This window comes from Onychostoma macrolepis, chromosome 07 (assembly GCF_012432095.1).
Source record: "Onychostoma macrolepis isolate SWU-2019 chromosome 07, ASM1243209v1, whole genome shotgun sequence".
NCBI classification, from domain to species: Eukaryota; Metazoa; Chordata; class Actinopteri; order Cypriniformes; family Cyprinidae; genus Onychostoma; species Onychostoma macrolepis.
In genome coordinates, this window is record NC_081161.1 from 40335958 (window position 1) to 40359867 (window position 23910).

Genomic DNA, 23910 nt, shown 5'->3' on the forward strand with positions numbered 1-23910 from the left:
TCTGTTCAAAGTTTGTAGTCAGTAAGATTTTTTTTTTTTTAAAGAAATTAAAGGAATAGTTCACCCCAAAATTTTCTGAAAATTACCTCAGGCCATCCAAGATGTAGATGAGATTTGGAGAAATGGATCCCCATTGGATTTTTTGCAATGAATGGGTGCCGTCAGAATGAGAGTCCAAACAGCTGATAAAAATATCACAATAATTCACAAGTAACTCACATGACTCCAGTCCATCAATTAATGTCTTGTGAAGTAAAAAGCTGCATATTTTAATTCATCATTAACCTTAAAATAATGCTTCTGGCCAAAATATGAGTCCGTAATCCATAATAACACTTCCTCCAGTAAAAATGTGTCCTCTCACATCAAAATCCTCCCACATATTTGTTTAGAAGTGTTTTGGCTTGTTTTCACCTGTAAACGGTGCTTGATCTGTGCACATTTCTCTCCTGATTTAAATGAGACAACTTTTTCTCGGGAGAAAGCAATATTATGTATAGAGGACTTGTATTTTAGTGGAAGCAAGAGTGAAATGTATAGATGAATTAGTTTTTAACAAATATGCAGCTTTTCTCTTCACAAGATGTAAATTCATGGACTGGAGTTACTAGTAGATTATTGTGATGCTTTTATCAGATGTTTAGACTCTCATTCTGACGGCACCCATTCACTGCAGAGGATCCAATGGCGAGCAAGTCATGTAATGATACATTTCTCCAAATCTGTTCCAAAGAAGAAACAAACCCTGGCCTTTTGGGTGAATTAGTTAAAAATCTTACTTGACACTAAACCTTTGAATGGTAGTGTACTTTTAAACCGCACCCAAATGTGAGGCCCAAACCCACAACCCTGAGAAAGAGATTAATGTTCCACTGAATGAACTAGAAAAGAGATGTAAAAAAGAAAAAAAAGATCTGAGGTTATAATTAGTAACATAACAATTCATCATTTACTTTATTCGCCCAGAGGAAAAGGATATGGGCGAAGCACAATGTGAGAGATATAATGAGGGCAGTTAATTACTGGCACAATACAATGATAATAAATGCCAATGAATCATCACCCGCATGCATGGACTCTCTAGAATGCTTGATTCTGTACATATTTGCACATACAGGTGCTGGTCATATAATTAGAATATCATCAAAAAGTTGATTTATTTCACTAATTCCATTCAAAAAGTGAAACTTGTATATTATATTCATTCATTACACACAGACTGATATATTTCAAATGTTTATTTCTTTTAATTTTGATGATTATAACTGACAACTAAGGAAAATTCCAAATTCAGTATCTCAGAAAATTAGAATATTTACATTTGAGTTTCAATAAATGACCATCCCTACAGTATAAATTCCGGGTATCTCTTGTTCTTTGAAACCACATTAATGGAGAAGACTGCTGACTTGGCAATGATCCAGAAGACGAACATTGAGGGTAAGTCACAGAGGGTCATTACTGAAAGGTGTGGCTGTTTACAGAGTGCTGTATCAAAGCATATTAAATGCAAAGTTGACTGGAAGGAAGAATTTGGGTAGGAAAAGGTGCACAAGCAACAGGGATGACCGCAAGCTTGAGAATACTGTCAAGCAAAGCTGATTCAAACACTTGTGAGAGCTTCACAAGGAGTGGACTGAAGCTGGAGTCAGTGCATCAAGAGTCACCACGCCAGACGCCTTCAGGAAAAGGGCTACCAAGCCACTTCTGAACCAGAGACAACGCCAGAAGCGTCTTACCTGGGCTGTGGAGAAAAAGAACTGGACTGTTGCTCAGTGGTCCAAAGTCCTCTTTTCAGATGAAAGTAAATTTTGCATTTCATTTGGAAATCAAGGTCCCAGAGTCTGAAGGAAGAGTGGAGAGGCACAGAATCCATGTTGCTTGAAGTCCAGTGTGAAGTTTCCACAGTCAGTGATGATTTGGGCTGCCATGTCATCTGCTGGTGTTGGTCCACTGTGTTTTCTGATGTCCACAGTCAACGCAGCCATCTACCAGGAAATTTTAGAGCACTTCATGCTTCTTGCTGCTGACCAACTTTATGGAGATGCAAATTTTATTTTCCAGCAGGACTTGGCACCTGCACACAGTGCCAAAGCAACCAGTATCTGGTTTAAGGACCATGGTATCCCTGTTCTTAATTGGCCAGCAAACTCACCTGACCTTAACCCCATAGAAAATCGATGGGGTATTGTGAAGAGGAAGATGCGATATGCCAGACCTAACAATGCAGATGAGCTGAAGGCCACTATCAGAGCAACCTGGGCTCTCATAACACCTGAGCAGTGCCACAGACTGATCGACTCCATGCCACGCCGCATTGCTGCAGTAATTCAGGCAAAAGGAGCCCCAACTAAGTATTGAGTGCTGTACATGCTCATACTTTTCATTTTCATACTTTTCAGTTGGCCAAGATTTCTAAAAATCCTTTCTTTGTATTGGTTTTAAGTAATATTCTAATTTTCTGAGATACTGAATTTGGGATTTTCCTTAGTTGTCAGTTATAATCATCAAAATTAAAAGAAATAAACATTTGAAATATATCAGTCTGTGTGTAATGAATGAATATAATATACAAGTTTCACTTTTTGAATGGAATTAGTGAAATAAATCAACTTTTTGATGATATTCTAATTATATGACCAGCACCTGTATTTAGTTCAATGTACAGTCAGCATCATTATGGCAAAATAAACCACATTTGCTATTATGGCAATAAAATAAGCCACTCCTTGTCTGGGTCGTGATCTTTATTTTGCAATCAAAACAGAGTGACTGTAGTTCATTTCTTTCAGTTCCTGTTTCCCTGTGTGAAGATCCTTGCCTGTGTATTTCGGATTGCCCAATCTTCTTGCCATTTGGACTCTGTGCCATTGTCTGAACCATGCCTGCCTTATGACCACGTCGCTGAATAAAAGCCTTGCAAATGGATCCACACGTCTCACGTCTCGTTCAACAGTTCATTTCATTTCAGTTCGTGGTACAGAGACTATGTTCTAACTCTCGGAATAAGCAAGTTAAAGCAGCTCACCTTTGGTTTATCACTCTTCTGTAGGACTTCAAGTAGGTGGCGACGGAAGCCCTCAAGCTGAGAGAGGCCAATCCTGAATGAACACAACAGAAGAAGATTAACATCCGTCTGCTCAGACTTCTAAATATATGCAAGTACAGCTGAACACTCATTTACCTGGGGACCAGATCTTTTCCCAACACGACTGAGGTGACGAACTCTTTCGAGTACTCCATTGCATCCTCACTATGAATTAAACAGACACAGAAGCTTGTGTTCAAACATGTTCTTTGATGTCAACATAAAAACAGTGTTCACAATCTGTTCTACTGCCATGATGTGACAGATTTCAGAGTAACATTCAACAGTTGATTTAATGCTGACTTTATATTTAGATTTACAAAGAATAAGTAGTTTAAAAAAACTGCGCAAAGACTTTTTCAAGTGTGGCAGGTAAGAGTTTTCTCATTAAATCAAAAAACTCAGAAAAGGTTTTGAGTGACTCAACTCAAATAATATCCTTCCAAATGATTAGTGCATCTGGTGGATTTGTGCATCCATGCATGTTTCTGGGCTAATATTTTCCACAACCAATTGCATTACAGAGAAGGAGATCTGTAGCTTGTGACAAATCTCTTGAATTTAGAAAAGTATTAAAGAATGCAACTCTGAAGCTGCCATAATAGCTTTCAAATGAACTACCACTACCAATGAAATGTTTGGTAAGATGTTTCTGAAAGTCTTAAGTATTCTTTTTTAAAATAAAAATACAGTAAAAAAACAAAAAATGTAATACTGCGAAATATTACTGCATTTTATATTTTAATGTAATGTATTCCTGTGATGCAAAGCTAAATTTTCAGCCTTCAGTGTTACATTCCTTCTATTTTTTTTCCCTGGAGCTCTAAATCAAATTCACACTTGCAATTGTCACTAATACCAAACACCTCTGGTTCTCACAAGTCATGTGACTGACCACAATGCTGCAAAAAACATGATCTGAGATATGGCAGATGAGAAGTAAAAAACACTTTGTTCCTCATATAACTATGGCTCATAAATCATGACAAAGGCTTTAGAGGACTTGTTTTATAATGCTTTTTGGAGCTTATAAATCACCATTCACTTTCCTTGAGTGGAAACCGAAATTCTAATTTCATGATTCATAGCAAAAAGAAAATAATACAGTTTTGGAATGACATCAGGTTGTAACAGTAATGACAAAATGTTCATTTTTGCATGAACTAATCCTTTAACACATCAGTTTAATCTCTTATCTAATGTCATCATGCTTCAGTGACGGCTAAACATCGTCTCTCGCTCTCTCTCAGATGAGATCAGTTTTCAGGTTTCTCTATAAATGTAGTGTAAAACAGATGCCAGAGCAACAATAGAGAGGTCACACTGACCTGAGCAGGCCGCCGGGAGGGGAGTAGGAATAGCAGTGCAGTGAAGGATACTGCGGCCGGAGAAGGAAGGACAGGATGGCGGCTGTACCCGCGCCCAGAGAGTGACCCACAATCACCAGCCCATAGTGCATCGTCCCTTTACCCTGAGACACACACACGCAAACACCATGATCTGGATCTTTTATTGTCACGTGATATCATGCACAATGCAAATGTTGCAAGTAACATGCAAATGTTGTTTGAAGATACTGGACTGAATTTACTACTATTTTAAGTTTTGTCTCGATACCATGCTAAAAAAAAAAATGTAGACCTTTTTTAAGACTTGCGCAAATGAAACGAATACTGTATATTCATACAGAACAAACCCAGACAATCTCAAAAAGTATTATTTTACTTCAAAAGGCAAACATTCAACTTCAAAACAGGGTAACTTCACATTTACTTTATGTTTTATTCAAGATATACAAATTTTGTAGTTCGTTTATGTACATATATAGCAATACATGCAAATTTGAGGTTGACTGATATTAGATTTTGCTCATAACAGAGTTTAAAGGGAAGCAATAAACAGATTACTTTACCAAAACTAGTCAAATCTATAAAGAGATCTTCTTGTGGTTCAGAGAGAAGCCACAAGATTTTATGTTGAATTATACAAGTAACCAAAACACCAATAATATCCTAAATAAAAGATTTTATACATAACGTGGGACTTTTAATTATAAACAAGCCCAAAATGCACTATTATTTTGACATGTATATGCATTTTTACTCAAAGCTGCTCACTCAAAAAGATGAGGGGGATAAAACATGCACTCTTACAACCATCTACAACGTATTACTATATAAAAACCTTAACTTAAGCATTTGGTATTCACTGATTGCAAATTATTTAAACTACTGAAGGCCTTTGGAAAGCGCAACAGTGCTGCATTTTTACTTTGAATGAGCAGTGCTAAAATGTATTTAATGATATCAAAGCCTTTTGAAGTTTAATAATCACAATTGGTCATATAGTGATTCCTTGAATGGTGTGTGTTGCACGGATGTAGAGAAAAACTGCAAGAGTTTGTGAAAATGATGCTTCATGTGAGCAAAAGTTTTTGAAAACACTTCTGCAGTCTGTGAAAAAATACTATAATTACGCTCTGTGATGTCTAAAATGTCTGTGATGTCAACTATATGTATGTTTTAAAGCATGACAAATGATTACACTTACCAAATCTCTCCCAAAGGCTTGAGAAAGAATCATTTCTTGCTCTAGTTTCTTCTTTATGTATTCAGCTGAATAAACCATTCCCTAAATAAAGGATTCACGACAATGAGTTGGCAAAGTTTTTGTGTTCAATATGTTTTCCGTTTGCCAGTGTTTGTGTAGCACCTTGTGTCCGAGCCACGTGCCGTGCTGCTCCTCTACAGGCAAACGCTCAGAATCGCCAGTAAGATCTGTTAAAGCGTCCTGAGAATGACAGAGAGAGATATAAAAAGGGTAGAGGTTTATCAAATGACAAACAAGAGACTCCCGTAAGGGATAAAGTACAGCAGCCATTATCGCAAAAAAAACAAAAAACTACTGGGTTTATTTTGCAATATCGCAAGTCTCGCTGTACATTAGCCCACCTATTACATGGCTACTTATCAAATAAATAAATAAAAGGACATGAAATATTGATTTGAGTCTAAGTTATTTTATTATGTGAAATGGAAGAGACCACAGAGTGATATGAGAACATGAAACTAACACAGCTTTGTAGGAAATCGATAACCTGGTACTACAGTTGGACGTATAGCTTACTGTCACTATATGATTGATTCAGGACAACTGAATTATTATTTTTGTCCTTAAAATGTGTGTTAAAGCACTTTCTTATGTCACTGCTTCAGCATTCTGCTTGGAAACAGCTACTATTTTAATTCTATGAATATACAACGAAGCCTGACCTCATATGCTTATGTGTAAAATGAGAAAGAGCTGTTAAAGTACACGTGTGGTTGACCCACCTTAGGGGACAACGTCCCTCTGATGCTGATCACGACTTTTTTCTTCACATGATCCACTGCTACAAAGAAGGGCGTCTCATAAACCTGCAAATCCCATCAAAAATACAGACAATAACTTGTCTTGATCACACGCCTCACATTTATCACATTAGCTACAGCTTCTCAAATTGAACTATTTTAGTCAGGCGATGACTCATTGATGTGAACAGACATTTATCACACAAGACATTACGCCTCAGGGTTTTTCAGGATTAAGTCAGGGGCGCTGAAGAATTCATTTAAGATGCCGTACCGCGTCATGGCAGGATGTGTAGACAATTTGGACTTCTTTAAGGTCTCGGTCCAGAAATTGTCGTCGGATGGCAAGAACGTTACAGCCACAGCAGTTGTCCTCCTCAACGGTGATGGACTGAGAGAGACGAGAACCTGAAACTGAAGTGTTACAGCTGACGAGAGAGAAGAAAAAAGAGAAAAAAATAAAGTAATTTGATTCCATTCATATGTCCTATGACAAAATTCCATTTAATATCCATGAGAGAAAACATATAAAACTAAATAATATAAAAATGTGATTTCTACATTACATTATATACACACCACACACACACACACATATATATATGCATATATTTAAATTGCTAAAATATAGGTGAAATAATGTTCCATCGGCATTCAGTGTAACAGATATATAAAGAATAAGTTATCATACTACATTTTATTAAATTATTAGAAAATTCTTGCTGACAAATAGGCTAAACATAGTGGTTTGAAATATATATTTAATTATTTATGTATTTATGCATATATGTACATATATATATATATATATATATATATATATATATATATATATATATACACATACATACACACACACACACACACACATATATACATATATGTATTTATTTATATACACATACACACACAATTTTTGCATGTTCTAATTGACAATAAATTACAGATGTATTTTATAATTTTACTAATGACTTGTCATGTATTATTAATTCAAAAATTAAATTAATAATTGAAAAAAATAAAATAAAATAAAATATAAAATAAATTGCCGCACACCCCTGGTAGTTAGGACTGGGTTTAAACTTCAGTTTAATCTGCCTTAAGTTTAGTAATGAGGTTAAGTCTACCAAAAACATGATGGCAGGTAATTATACCATTATAAAAGCCTCTCTTATCTCACTTCCTACTAGCTGTGCAGAACGACCTAATGTTTTTTCACGTACGAGCAAGTGCTGACGAGTTTGCAGAGTCCACACTTTGGTTGTCGTAAAAGATATACGGGCCAGCCATACGCCGCCATGGCAAACAGCATGTAATAACACACCTCCTTATACATGGCCATCTCAGACTGTAAACAGAAGGAGAGCATCATAAATAATAATCATACATTGACACAAACAAGCACGCATATATACTGTATTCTTCAAATACCGAGTTCTTGAGGTCCAAGTATTTAGTGTTGCGAGTTACAGGTATCCCGGACAGAAAGGCTAAAACGTCATTGTTTGCCTGCAAGAGAGAGAGAATTTTTTATTATTATTATTATTATTATTAGGACAGTGAAGAATATTCATCCAATGAAAAGCAGTGTTACTGATAAGATAAAGCGCACCTGATCCAAGATGGCTGCTCTCTTGGCCCGTTGTCTCTGTCGGAGGAGCACTAACCCAGCGATAATGTCACTCGGCACGATATCCAGATCCCGGAAAAACTCGGCAAACAAGCTGGCCACCTCGGAGTAAGCATCCTGAGAGAGAATATCTTCTGCTGAGAATGCTGTGTGTGTGTGTGTGTGTGTGTGTGTGAGATGCTCTCACAGTAAGTGACATCTGTGTGTATTTGAGGTTGTGCTGGAGTCTTACAGATTGTGTATCTTTTGCTCGAGTGCAGCACATGAAGAACTTGAGTCTCCTGCTCCAGCTGCTGGCTTGACCTTCTTCTAGCCTGTGTCTGAAAGAGATAAAACCCAACTGAGCAAATATCATGAGCAGATTTAGGAATTATAGGTCAACAGATGAGCATTACAAGGATCGAAACACATATCTAGAGACAGGAATGGAAAAATGGGGTATGCATAAAAAATGCATAATTGTATATAAATACATAATACCAGTTAATGTTTAGTAGTAGTAGTAGTAGTATATTTTTATTTAATGCCATGTCAGCATCTTAGGCTATTTTCGTGGCAAAAACATTTAAAAAAATAAATAAAAGTATAACAAATTCAATAAAAACCAGCAAACAAACAAACAAACACAAGTTATAGTACATTAAAGGTTACACTTTACAATAAGGTGTCATTTATTAACATTAGTTAATGTATTAACTAATATGAATAAACAATGAACAATGCATTATTACACTATTTATTCATCTTTATTAATGTTAGTTAATGAAAATACAGTTGTTCATTGTTTATTCATGTTAGTTCACAGTGCATTAACTAACGATAACAAACACAACTTGTGATTTTAATAATGCATTAGTAAATGCTGAAATTAACCTTAACTAAGATCAATAAATGCTGTAGAAGTATTGTTCATTCTTAGTTCATGTTAACTAATGTAAACCTTATTGTAAAGTGTTACCACATTAACGTGATAAAAATTCTAAAACTTTTTCTGGCAAAATTATACTAAATAACACAAGTGAGTTATGTGAGTTATATGTTTCCAGCTAATGTTTAAAAATGGGATGAGAACAATATTGCTGAAATGAAACAAATGTTTATTTTACATAATATTTACTCAATTTTACTTAAAAATTGTAAGCAAAAAAACTGCATACAATTCAGTATTATTTTAATATTTATTATATTATTATTTTATTATTTAAATTTGTTTTTATATTTTCACTTTCGTTTTAATATTAAAGTAATTAATGTGCTTTTGACATCTTTATTCGATTTAGTTTTTTTTATATTTATATTTAGCTTTCATTTATTTTAGTACTTCAACTTAAATGAAAATTTGAAAATGTTGCCAAATTGAAATAAAATTAGTTTTTTTTTAATATTTGAAAATTAGTTTAAGTAATTGTATGTGCTTTTGTCATTTTTATTAATTTTTTAGCTTTAATTTATTTGTAATATTTTTAATTTAGTACCTCAACTTTAACATATTTATCTAATACCTATACTTAATTATATATCAGCTTTGTTTCAATTAACAATTTTTTGTTTTTGTTTTATTTTTAGTTAATAATAACAACACTGCATAAAATGTGCACTCTTAGAAATCTATGGAGTGGATTTAAATGGGGTAAAATAAAAACTACACTCTTATTGGCTGCATAATAGAAATAACAAAATAACTGATTAATGAACAAAATACTTAAAGGGTAGGGGAACTTTGCAAAAGACGGGTATTTAAATCTTCATTGATTGATGGGTACCCTGAAATAAGCTAGCATGAATACTGTTAAGCGCTGTACCTGAGGGTGTATGTTGTGAGGTTACGCTGACGACGGCGAGTTGCTTTCAGCTTCACAAAGGTCCGTCCGGTGGGGTCAAAGGTACACATCATGGTGAAACACACACTGAAGATGACCAACCAGTTACATGCCACGATTCCTGTTAAAATAAATACACGAATGAATAAATAAAATAACTCATTTAAATGTACTGTATACATCTTCATTTGGCACTTATAGATTCAGTTCAGCAGGAAGCCCTTTACTGTAAAACTAACCAGCTGTCTCTTTGTCAGTCCGTGTCCTGTATAGACAGATGATTGGCATGGAAGTGAAGTGTGCTATTATGGGATGGGGGAGGACAATGAGCGACACTGATTCATGGTCGGCAGAGAAAAGCTACATTAGGCGTATTGTTAGAAAGTGTGCGTTGAGATTCCAGGACATAAATAGCTATAAATGACTTTCAAATTTACAGGAATCTGCTGAGATTAACAAGGAGAGGTTTCATGAGATTTTAACACATGCCTGGACTGCCTCATTCTGGAAGGACATCACACGCCACACTCTCTGAAGACTATTCAGTTTTTTTAACTTGCTGCCGATAGCGGTGACGCATGTTAGGGCTCACAATTTCACAAAAATATTAACAACACTGATAATAATAAGAGCCATTACTAATAAAAAAATATTATATTATATTTAAATAGAATTTTTTTTATTTTAAATTACAATAAAATTTTGCAGTATTACAATTTTTACTGTATTTATAACCTAAATGAATGCAGCATTGGTGTGCATAAGAGACTTTTTAATAACGTAATTATTCAAAACTTTGAACTGGTAATATAAATTTGTGTAGGTCTGCTCTACCATTTTTAAACATATGAGTGGCGGATAAGGGTAACGTAAAAATGCAGAGTACGATGCGTCCCAGTTTAGCCTTTTACTGTTCTTGAATGATGATGCAACTTGTCACATTAATACAGAATTTAAAACAGCTTCAAACGTGGCTCTGATCCCAGACGTATGATACATTCGTTATGAATAATCTTATCTTTTGGTCTGCATCTATCCAAATTAAAAAAAGAGAGAAAATGATCAAATGAGATAGTACGCTTTTATCCAAAGTGAGGAACAAAAGCAATTCGTGAAGGAGAGAACAATATTTGTAATATACAATGCCAGGTTTATTTGACAACTAGATTAAGAAGCAAACTAGAACTTTTAGTTTCATTTTGTACATTAATTTACTGGATTATCCAAAAATAAGCAGTGGTTGTTACAACCACATGGTTGCTAAAATATAAACTAGTTTTTAATTTAATTTAAAGAAAACAACAATATCAGTATATATACACCATTACGACAATTACAAAATTACTCATTGCCAGAAATTTAGTCATATTTCCGACCCCCCTATACAGTATGTCACTTATTGTTTTTATTCATGTCTTACCCAGGGCAAGGTTCTTGGCGGTTATGTCGGAGCAGGGCTGGTAGTACTGCACCAACCAGGCGATGCCCACCACCGCGTACACCAGCTCTACTAGCAGGATGGCTGCAGAGAGGAATAACAATTAATGTCAAGTGTTGATTTAAGGCCTAACCACACGTTTCAATGAAACAATGCAACCCAAAAAATCCTCTTATGGTAAGCATCAGTATTATTATCGCTCATTGATTTGGTCAAACCTCAAAGCTTGGTCAAATGAAAGCCTGTTTCTGCAACGGGATAAAAAAAAAAGAAATCTTTCTCACAATTCAGATTTTTTTCCCCCCTTGCAATTCAGACTTTTTCAGTTTGTAAGTTATAATAGCAAGATATAAACTTGAAAAACTGACAAGAAGTGTCAATAAAAAATTTTTGTATTCCATGGCAGAAATTAAAGTTGAAAGATGTAATTTCAAAATTCTATGGAAAAAAAATTTAATCAGAATTCTGAGGGAAAAAAGTAAGACGTGCAAGATGTGAATTTGTGAGAAAAATTGTGAGATAAAAAGTCCCAACTACCTTTTCTTATGTTTTTATTCCATGGCGGAAACAAAATAAAACTGTGAGTTTGTGAGATGTAAACTCAAAATTCAGAGAAAAAAAAATTCAGAATTGCAAGATATAAACTCAGCATTCAGAAGAAAAAAAAGAGTCAGAATTACAAGATAAAAATGTGCAATTCTGGGAAAACAGTCTAAATTGTAAGATATAAACTGGCAATCAGAAGAAACAAAGTCAGAATTGTGAGATTAAAAATCCCAATTACATTTCTTTTATTCTGTGGTGGAAGCATGCTTCCATAAACTTCTAATCCACGTGTGTGTAACAGAAAATGCGTAAAAGCACACAATCACTGTAGAAAATAGTCCACTTCAATTAGACTGATCAGTATTTGTCCATAGTTTTGATATTAAGAGCTCAGAATTTTTTCACTAAGCTCATAGACCTTTTTCACATTTCCGGGTTTCTCAGCAGCGGAAGTCATCATAGTTGGGTAAACTTCGAGAGTAGTAAATGGGAGATGAGAGCAGGGGTGTGTGATATATATCGTCTGCGATAATATCGTAACTGTTGTTTTAACGATATGTAATTTGACATTATCACGTATTAAACAGCTACAGCACTGTTTTGTCTCTGAGCAACATGACGATATGATTAATTTCCTGAATGAATCAACCGTTTAAATGATTCGGTTCAGTGGCAATGACTCACTTATTAACAGTGACTTGCTGCCACCTACTGGCGGATTCAAAGTATCTTTTCATTTTAAAATAATTTCAAATATCAGTATTCAATGTTTTATGTTTAAAATATCAAAACATTATGCATTTGTAACTGCAGGTTAAAGCACTCCATGTCCCTGTGAGCTGCATTTAACAGTGTGTAAATACATCTAAATGCCATTCAGATGCAACTTCTGCAAAGATTAATTTTGTTGATACTGATTTCATTTGTTTGGTAATAGCCTAAATGTCTTATTATTCTAATTGACTGATTAAATGTAACAATTTGACTCAAAAGATAAGGTAAAAGATAAAATTGCCCATAACAGGTAAAAATCAACTTAAACTTATATGAAAAGATTAATTTCTATCACTGATGTGAACTGACCACACAGAATATGAAGAATATCAAAAACTGCAGCTGTCCACGGTAGTCAGATATCAGCACAATAACACACTTGGCAAAATATCGTCTGATTATCGTTATCGAAAAAATCCCCAGAAATAGAGATATCATTTTTTTTCAATATCGCACACCCCTAGATGAGAGTACCATAAATATATTTTTTTCATTCCCATTTGCTCAAATAGCAAAAGAAACCTGATAATGACAGTCGGAAAACTGATAATGGCAGTCAGAACAGAGAACGATGTCAAATTTACCGTCCCTCCTATAGACGCTGCATTAGAAACACCCTCACATTAGCGTTAACTAGTTTTTTTGTAATTTGATGCAAAGGTGATATAATAAAAAGTATAGTGTTATAAGTGTACATACATTTAAAAAATATATATACCATATTGTCCCGAATATAAGACGATGTTTTTTTCTTGGAAATACATTTGAAAAGACGCAGTCGTCTTATATTCGGGGTCTAGACTTTGACATGTCAATAATACACCCACAACAATAGGTGGCGCCAAACATGCTTAAAACGAGTGTGCCATGAAATATGTAATGTAATGTGTGTTGTAAAGATCACGAGTGAAAACAAAAGAAAAAGAAAAGCTTACAGCTGCATGAGTCGTGACTGTCATGTTAGCCTGATGGGAACAAACTTCCTCTGTAAGTGAGTTTTAAAACGTAAGACAGTACCCAGATTTGAAGACTACAATAAGATTTCACTTCTGCTGTTAATAAAATTTTGGTAGGCTACTATGAGATGCATAGCCTAAATGTTATATAATTCAGATGGGCTACCTGTTATTTTTATGTTATATCAAAAAGTGTATATTTTTAAATGTGATTGTTGGTACATTTTACCAGTATTTACCGTACTTTCAAAACAAATATTAAAATAGGATATAAATGCAATATGTAAATAATTTAAGAAAAAATGTTTTTTTTTTCTCAGTAAAACACAAGATTTGTTTTTCAAAAAGCCTTTCCAAAAGGTACATCTAAAAAACTTGAGGATTTGCGATGCTGATGACCGTTCAATTGCGTCATCACAGTCTTGTGAAAAGGGTCCATTGCAATGCATTCTGGGATTGCTTTCTTCACAAATGATACTTGCAATGCTGCCTTAAAATTTGGAATAGCATTTGCTTCAGAAGCATGTCTATGATGGATCACTACAGTTAACAGAGTTGACATATGAGATCGCATGTACTGAGAGAACTAATGAAAGTTTTTCATGATTGTTTTTATAAATGTGCAAGTGTGTGTCTTACCCAGCCGTATATAGAGCACGTACTGCACTGCCTCTCTGGGTTGTGTATACAGGATGCTGCCTCTCATGCTCAGCCACATGATGGCGCTCTCGCAGATCAGACAGCTGACCAGGATGCCGAGGTAACCGCGACCGTGATCCACCAGCGTGACCGAGCATGATTGCTCTGAACTGTACGGCAGCCCAAAGAGAACCACGGACAGAACCACGAGCCTGCCGAAAGAGCACAGCCACAGCATCACATGAACATACACATCTCGGAAATCTGACATTTATGACAATATGTGCGTGAAAATGTTGGGCAAAATGTTGCCGTTGGGCAATTTCATATTTCAAATATTTCAAAAATAGTTCATTTAGTTTATAAAGAGCCAAAGATTACGCCAATCGATACTTTATCTGCATACTTAATTATTCTTGTGGTGACACAGAGAATGATGGGAAATCTAGTTTGGTTGCACGAGTCTGTCACCTCAAAATACCCAAAATGAGTGTAATTTTTGTTAGCAGTTGACAAAATGTGTATGAAATAAACAGAACTGTTAATAACGATTACAACTTATGTTGCTCGGTACCAACAATTTACAAATAAAATAGAAACCTAGAGTTTTATGATATTTATGCTGAAAAACTTAAAGAATCAAGTCCAGCTGTTTGTGATGTTGATGCAATTATACATGATACATAAGCAGAATGAATCTGTGTGCAATTGTTAAACCACTTCTCATGTAAACTCTAAACTGTTAAACTGTTTGATTAAACTAAATGTCAACTATTTATATAAGAATTGGTTTAAGAATATAAACACACACACACACACTTACATAAATATATACATGTAAATACATGCAAATATTTTAAAATAGATACTATGTGTGTGTGTAATAAATATACACAGTACACACAGATATATTATGTAAATAAAAACTTTTATTTTGGACGTGATTAATCGCGATTAATCGTTTGACAGCACTAATAATATATATATATATATATATATATATATATATATATATATATATATATATATATATACACACACACACACACATAATATATGTATGTATGTGTATATATATCAAATCTAAAATTACAACTGAATGAAATTAAAAATAATTGTAACTAAATGTAACTACATTTAATTTTTAATAATAATACATCTATTATTATTAATTTAACTTTAATAACAGAAATATTTTACAAGTAAACATGTAAAACTATTATGAAATATACTATATTTTAAAAGGTAAACATTATTTAAAATATTTGTGTACTTCAAATAAATAACTTGCATCACTGTGCAACTCATTCAAATAGTTGGGAACTGCTATTATATTGCAAGACTGAATGTCTAAATTCAACTCTTAAGACTTCTATTGAAGTCACAGTGCTGGCTCTAAGAGCTTATTCTTTACTGGTTTGATTGCTTAATTCATGCATGAATGTAAAAGAACAAACTGAACATACAAACACTGACTCACCATATGCAGTGTAGTATGAACAGGAAGAAAGCCGGTAACACCAGGTCATCACTGCCGACTGACCAGCGTCGCCGAAACAGTACCATGCCCGGCATCACTGCCCTGAAACACACGTAAACACACTCCAGTTATGGACTGCCTGACACACACGACTCACACACAAAGCAAGACTTCTCATTCACCACTTCTTCAATTCTGCAATAGAAGACGAGAGTAACACAAGGCCAAAAGAGAAGGCAGAACACATGCACACACTAAAAGCATGTAAGTGCTATTGCAGAAAAAACTCCTCAGCTTACATTCGAAACAAAAAGGCTTTTCACACATCAAAACACAGCATAGGACAAACAATATTCCTGTGATTGGTGATTTTAAAGAAATAGTTCACCAAAAAAAAAAAAAAGAACAATTCTGCCATTTACTCACCCTCATTTCATGACAAAAACACCATTCAAATATTATTTCATTTTTGGGTGATCTATTTTTTAAATCAGCTTTATAATTGTGCATCAGAGACTGAAACTGAACCTGGTCTGATAGGAATAAGACGCTAGAGAGAGAGGATTGAGGGAAATTATGAAAGAGGAAAAGAAAGGCAAAGGGGAAGTGACCCATAAGAATGATGACAGAAAAGAAATCAATATTTGTTAAGTGTTAATGTGAGTGCGAATTTACTCATGCTATCCTAAAGCATACTTGCCTACTGGTTTTTGTGAATGTGTTTAGGTGGTTGCCAGGGCATTGTGATGCAGTTCTGGGTGGCCACTGCATTGCTATACAGTTGCAAGAGTGTTTAAGTGGTTACTAGGGTGTTGCTATGCAGTTGCTAGGATGTTTTGGGTGGCTGGTGCATTGCTATACAGTTGCTAGAGTGTTTAGGTGGCTTTGTTATCCAGTTGCTAGGGCATTCTGGGTGGCCAGTGCATAGCTATACATTTGCTAGAGTGTTTAGGTGGTAACTAGGGTTTTGTTATGCAGTTGCTAGGATGTTTTGGGTGGCCAGTTCATTGCTATACTAGGGCGTTGCTATGAAGATATTAGGCTGTCCCAGGTGGTTGCCAGGGCAATGTTATATGGTTGCTAGGATGTCCAGGGTGGGTGCCAGGGAATTTTTGTGTGGTTGTTAGGGTGTTATTGCTGTCAAGTGCATTGCCATGCAGTTTCTAGGGTGTTTAGGATGTTGCCATGTCAATGAAAGGGCGTGGAAGAAAAGACATTGCTAAGCAATTGTTAGGGAGTTCAGGATGGTTGTTCGGGTGTTGTAGTGTAGTTGTTAGGGTGTTCAGGGTGGTTTTCAGTGTGTTACAGTGCAGTTGTTAAGGTGTTCAGGATGGTTGTTAGGGTGTTGCACTGCAGCTGTTAGGGTGTTGCAAGTGGTTTTCAGGGTGTTGCAGTGCAGATGTTAGGGTGTTCAGGGTTGTTAGGATGTTTCACTGCAGTTGTTAAGGTGTTGCACTGCAGTTGTTAGGGTGTTCAGGGTGGTCAGGGTGGTTTTCGGGGTGTTGCAGTGCAAATGCTAGGGTGTTCAGGGTGGTTTTCGGGGCGTTGCAGTGCAGATGCAAGGGTGTTTAGGCCAGTTGTCAAGGTGTTGCAGTGCTGATGTTAAAGTGTTTAGGATGACTGCTTAATGGCCCAAGTAAAAGAGTGTTTTGTTCAAGTTTCTAAGCTTAAGTGTGAGCAACAGTAGTAATGCTTGCCTCAGCAATCACCAGTAACTACAAGACAAAAACAAACAGAGAGAGAGTCTTGCGATTGTGAAGGAGGACTACTGATGGTTTCCATGGATACTGCTTTCAGTCCAGACACTGTAAAGCTCTGACCCAGCAAACTTTCATTGTGTGGCAAAATCGCTCTATTTACAACACAAATCTCAATCAAAACATTTCATCGTTCAACAGGTACTTTCAGAGAGAACAGATAATGTTCTGTGTTGTGGAGACAAAACTAGATGGTTGATGTTTGATAACACAGGATGTGACGGCCACATGTTTTGTTGATCTTTTTGTGGATCGGGGGAAAGGGATACGCCCTGGCAAAGCACTTCCCCAAAACATTTGTGCTTTTTAGTGGGTGGTGTGGAGCAAAGGTTAAAGTCAACATGAAATCAACATTTACTTCCTTCTTCCATGGTTTTTTGGTTTAAAAGGGGTCATCGGATGCAAAATTATCTTTACAAGTTGTTTGAACATAAATGTGTGTTGGAAGTGTGTATACACATCCATCCTATAATGATAAATGTGTTTTTTTTTTTTTCAAAATCCCTGTTTTAAAATCCCCTTTCTCAAATCAGGCTGTTCTGAGAGCCCTGTCAGAATGACATAGTTCTGTACAGGCCACTCCCACCATAGTTGATTGACAAGACCGTCTTACCTTAGACCCGCCCAGAGAGAGCTATGATCAGTCCGTCACTGTGTCAACTCCAGTGCAGGGGAAGACAAGAATGTCTCCGATTAAGCGACTTAAGTGTTTAGTTGTTGGATGTAATAATGAATATAGCGGTCGTCATTTACTCCCGACATCTGAGCCGCTGAAGACGCAGAGGATTAACTTAACTTTCATTTTGAACGGAATGTGCCGATCCTCGATCTGCCTAAATGCGTCTATGTTCGCGCGAATCATTCGTGATCCAGCTTCATCTACAGAAGAAGTGAGTATAAGGGTTTTTATGAATCTTTGCAAACTGCCTTTCCTAATAACGTGCTAGTTAGCCAGTTTCGCGGCTAAAGTAAACAGTACTGCTCGTCAACCCACAGAAGAGAGTGGCAGGGTCAGCAGAGCTAATTAGCATTTAAAACAATATGGACTATAATGGCTTGATGAAAACAGAGCTGATTTTGACAGGGTAAAGAAGGTGTTGTTTTACATTACCATTGAGAAATTGTAACCAAAGTATGTTATAAACCTTTCATTAAGACACTAGAGAATCATATCAACTTGTGTAAAATGGGCATCCGATGACCCCTTTAACATCCAAGTTTGTTCAAATACCAAACCAATCTTTACACTCGGACCACTGATGATGATTGTTTTTAAACAGGTTTACCAATGAGTTTTGTCAATATTTGTTTGAACAAATAGTCCCGCCCCAAACTCGCGCCATTGGTCGAGCCAGAAGTTGACATGTCGAACCCTTTAAACAAACGTAGCAATGATTCGAAAGCTCTCCTATGAAAAATCAACATAAATTGCTGACTTGTAGTTGTCTGCACACACAACAGAAGAATTTTCACACCAAAAAAAGACACTTTACCTTTAAACTAGCAGTCTTAAAGTACTAGTTAATCATTCTCCTGCCCGACAGACCTGTGTGATAAAGCGACAGATTGTAAATGGTTTCACTGCAGCTGTACAATAACACGCACAGTCTATCACACAGTTAGCAGTTCATCAGTTCTCAATCTTCCCATTTCACTTCACACCTGCGTCTCTCTGTTTCTCTCTTTCCTACCATCCATCTATCCACGAAGACTCATCCCTAAAATTAAAACGCTAATATGAAGCCCGTTTGGACACCAAAAACACTTAAAGTAAATACAAAATGACATTTACTCTCATAAACTTCCTGCTCACATTCCTCAGGAAGGTAAGAAAGCCATGAGGAAAGACTGATCTTGTACTCTGCTATGAAAGGCTACAATAATTTCTACAATAAATAAAAACTAAAATCACTCAATTTATTTTTTTCTGCTTAATTATTTTATGTACAAATATCATACATTATTATTACTATGAATTTTATTTGTTATATATTTAAATAAATGTATATATATGCTTCTCTACTAGGTATTTTTTTAGCATATATCCTCCAAAGATTTGGGGCTAGTATTTTTTAAAATTAAAATTAAAATCTTTTTTTAAATTAAATTAATACTTTAATTCAGCAAGGATGCATTAAATTGATCAAAATATATGCTGTTGTTTTGAACTTTTTTCATAAAGTATCGCAGATCTCACAAACATATGAAGCAGCACAACTGCTTTCAACATTGATAATAACCAGAAATGTTTCTTGAGCAGCAAATCAGCATGTTAGAATGATTTCTGAAGGATCATGTTACACTGAAAACTGGAGTAATGATGCTGGAAACTCAGGTTTGCATCACAGAAATAAATTAGGCTACGTTTTAAAATATATTAAAATAGAAGACATTTCATTTAAATTGTGCTAATATTTCACAATAATACTGTTTTTACTGTATTTTTGATTAAATAAATGCAGCATTGGTGAGCAGTGGTTATGCATTTAAAATTTATAGTCTTTCTATTTCAGAAAAATTAACAAAAATAAAATACTGATGACATTATCTTTTTATTCTTTTCTAAAATACGAATGTCCCTCCCCTTAATACTACCTGCCAGAAACTAACAAATCCAAGTGGCTAAACTTAAGTTTTGTCAGTCTGCATAAAAAATGGTGTACTTCCTGCCACTCTTTCCTGTGTTACCAGAAAATATAATACATTATGTTTGCCATTGTTTTCCATCCCCTTTGAGTGGATCTCTAAGGGAAATGGCTCTTATCATTAACGTGTAAACTGAGACATCACAAATAGATACAGACAATAAAGTCAAACATTTTAAATGAAAGGGCCCATCATATGCAGTTGTTATAGTGTCTATTAACGACAAATGAGTGTGCAAAGTCTTTTAGGATTTGCAGAAACTTTCTTAAAGCCAAACTTTTACAATTTTACAATTTGAAATCCATTTTTAAGATTTCACCCCAAAATCAGTGCAGAAATCATGCAAAAATGTTCCTATTTCGTCTTTGATTTTATAAATTTTCATAAAAGATAGCATGTTCACACTTACTCAGGCATACACACTCATTCGAAGCAGACATAAATCCACAAACACAAACAGTGCAGGTGGAGCTGGAAGATGTTGAAAGAACCGAGTGGGCGGCAGTGAAAGTAAAACATGATGAGGATGCAGGGAAAAGGAGGACTAGCATGAAAATTAGGAGAAAAAAGACAGAAGGCAAGAGAGAGCAAGGGTGAGTGAAGGAAGAAGAGAGAGAGAGAAGGAGGGAAGGAAGAATCTGGAGCAAGAAATGAGAGGAGAGGAGAGGAGAGGAGAAGAGAGGCAGGGGAGAGTGGGTGTGTGTAGCACATGGTCCTCAATCTAAAAAAAGGACGAGAGCGGTTGAAGCCAAGCTCGGAGTATGGATGAGCGAGATGAAAAGGAGAAAAGACAGAGAAAGAGGGCTGCAGCTACACAGAGATGGTGAAAACACAACAAGGACATTTCACTGGAGCAATGAAAGAGACGGAAAATGAGTCAAGTAGGGTTGAACCCATTTGATATTAGAAATCTGGTTGATATTAACTAATAACTTTTCAACCTGCATGTTAAAGCCCGGATTTTTGTAGGACTGGGCACTGACAAAGATTTTATGATTTGATTTGATTCCAATGCAGACGCTCTTGATTCTATTCACTGAGAAGGTTTCATATTTCAGGTAAAGTACATGTACATCTTTCTTAAGTATAAAAAAACAAAAAAAAACAAACAAACAAAAACCTATGGTTTAAACTATATACAGGAAACCCTCTTGGTACATTACTGGATGACATTACAAACTATGACATTTTATTGAAAACAAACTAATAAACATTTATTTCTATTTTTTTTTATTATTTAATAATTAACACTTAAATTAAAATAAACACTGAAATTATCAAAACTTGCACATAAGGACATTTTTCTCCAATTTGTTGTTAAAATATAAATATTTAAATGGAGGCTGTCATGCAAACATACATTAAATAAGAGAATATAAGATATTTCTTTTGTGTTATAACTAGTAGTAACTCTTGAATTGAACCGTTTAAACTGAGATGGCAACAGTGATCAGTCATGCCACATCAAAATTACATTTATTGTTTAAATTTCATGATAAATCTGAATTTGTTGGTTTGTTAAAAATGAAGATTAGTTAAAATTGGGAAATCAAAGTTGTCACAACAGCCCTAGAATTTTATAGATTTTTTTTGGTAAAAATCAAGCATCAAAATATACTGCAGAAAACACTTCCAACCAAGAGCTCCTGACAAGAACAAATTGACTATGAGAATCATTCTTCATTAAAAAAAATGTAGGAATGCACCAATCAGGATTTTAATGTATTGTCAACACTGTTCTGTGATTTCTCAATAAAATAGCTTAGAAACTGAAAGGTTCAAGCATATATTTCTTAATAACTAAATCCCACAGCTTCACTACTAGTAGAGAGTCGCTGCCAGGTAGAATTAATTCACACAACCGCTCTCACTAATGCATTCATATGAATTTAATCTTTACTGTGCTGCTTTATCTGTATCTGATTTAGAACGAGCAGAAATCTGTGAGAAATATAACGACCCAAAGACAAAAGAACTGATAAAAATGAGCTGTTATAGGAGCAATAGCCATGTGGGCAGCACTGTGTCATATGCCATAGCTGTGCACAAGGTGTTTGTCACAGCTCCAGACTTATTTGTTCATTAATGACGTCATCGACTTCGACTTGAATTTCATCACATAAAAGTCGACTTTAAAAAATCATAACCCCTACTGCAGGCTGGTTAACTGATAATCAAATCAAGCTCAAAATATATTCATCTTAAATCTAAACTTTTTTAGGCCTAATAAAAACAAGTAGGGTTAAACTAAAATGTTCTTTATTTTATGATTTTCTTAATTTATTTAATAAAGACATTTGATGAAGCACTTTTGCATGAAGTGATGGAAAATGTCTGAAAATTTCCCTACTCTGGAAAATGTGCCGTTAATAAAGCCAAAAGTTATGAGGAAAAAAATCATTATGTTTGTGACTAAATGTAATTTAATGTGGAAAGACTGAATGCAAAACAACCTCAGAACCGAGAGGAAGGTGAGGGGAAAAAATAGACATGTGGTCGAATCTGGTCAATAATTGATACGCTGGGCAAAAAAATAAAACGAAAGAATGGATGGTTTGAAGGTAAAAGTTTCGGAAAGATGGTTGAAAAGTGGAAACATTCATCAACTGGCCCTAAAACGCATCAAATAAAGTGTTGAGTTCATAATGGAAAAGAGGGATTATGTATTGGCATGCCGAGGAATGAGTAGGGGATGGAACGCAGCGTGTTGAAAAATAAATAGGGCATGACAGGGTGAAAAAGTGTGGAGCATGTGGCAAGGAGAATGAGAAAGACAGAGCAGAGCCAAGCAGGATACAGTCAGCTGGCTGCTTGTATCAACACTACTTGTCGTAGGACTGAATATTTGCCTTTGTGCACTCTGGAGACATTAACACGGGACACGTTCTTGCGTTCTGCCTGTGTTATTTTGCAATCATTGGTATATGTACACATGCAGCAGATCTTTGGTTGTTTTTCAGCGTCTCCTGGCATAACCATGTCACATCAAGTTAAAAATACTTCAACTTGGGACACACAGCACACCATCTCAATTTGGGGGAGCAGCAAATGATCTGCAGATACTGAATTTTAACAATAACATGAATAATCTTTTCAAGACACACCTACAATGATTAGTAAGCAATGATATTAGAGGTATACATTCTTTTTGTACAAACAGAATAAATTTATATAGCAAACGAGATGTATAAAAATAATGCAAATTATTTAAAAAAAAACTAAACAAAATTAATAAATGTATAATTAAACATCCTTAATATATAATGAAATATTAATACAAAAATATCAATATTTTATTATAAAATATTTTTTATATAAGTGACTTGTAGGGTAAAAATGTATAAGCAAGTGTGATATTACAATGTCATTAAAAAAAAATAATAATAAAAGAACTTCAATACCTGCAACCCGGAAGAGAGATCCTATATATATATATATATATATATATATATATATCCATTATCAGATAAGTCACTGTCACTTTGAAAAATAATTTCATTTTTAACAACAAAAATATAATATATTGATTTGTCATGCTTATCAATGGCTAGTAGTGTAGTGTAGTATAGTATACTATTGTATAGTATAGTATGCTTTGTTTATGTCATTCACATCGCTCCATGAGATAATTATCTAAGAGCACATACCTTCCTCATGTGTTGTGCCTTTGTATTTTTTCTGATTTTCAAACATGACCAAGCTTGAATATTTGCACAATACTTTTGCATCAAATTAAAGGTTGTAACGCTATGATTTATCTCCGAGCTCGCTGGTTTGGTTAGAAAT

At 35.1% G+C, this 23910-nt stretch overlaps 1 protein-coding gene across 4 annotated transcripts in view; it reads right to left on the minus strand.

The window, feature by feature from the left end:
• dagla (diacylglycerol lipase, alpha) overlaps nt 1-23910 on the minus strand; it is a 40130-nt gene that overhangs the window by 10114 nt on the left and 6106 nt on the right. For 3 of the 4 annotated variants that reach the window (XM_058781943.1, XM_058781944.1, XM_058781946.1), the window contains exons 2-16: nt 15722-15823; nt 14242-14453; nt 11309-11410; nt 9871-10009; nt 8301-8388; nt 8051-8185; nt 7870-7947; nt 7662-7786; nt 6713-6866; nt 6421-6504; nt 5801-5878; nt 5639-5719; nt 4417-4559; nt 3185-3253; nt 3029-3101 (exon numbers count right to left, since the gene is read on the minus strand). In XM_058781943.1, the coding sequence (XP_058637926.1) occupies nt 3029-3101; nt 3185-3253; nt 4417-4559; nt 5639-5719; nt 5801-5878; nt 6421-6504; nt 6713-6866; nt 7662-7786; nt 7870-7947; nt 8051-8185; nt 8301-8388; nt 9871-10009; nt 11309-11410; nt 14242-14453; nt 15722-15816 (1656 nt within the window). In that variant the 5' untranslated portion in view covers nt 15817-15823. Of the gene's footprint in view, nt 1-3028; nt 3102-3184; nt 3254-4416; nt 4560-5638; nt 5720-5800; nt 5879-6420; nt 6505-6712; nt 6867-7661; nt 7787-7869; nt 7948-8050; nt 8186-8300; nt 8389-9870; nt 10010-11308; nt 11411-14241; nt 14454-15721; nt 15824-23771; nt 23793-23910 lie in introns of those variants that run through there. The other variant, XM_058781945.1, reaches the window with a different exon arrangement.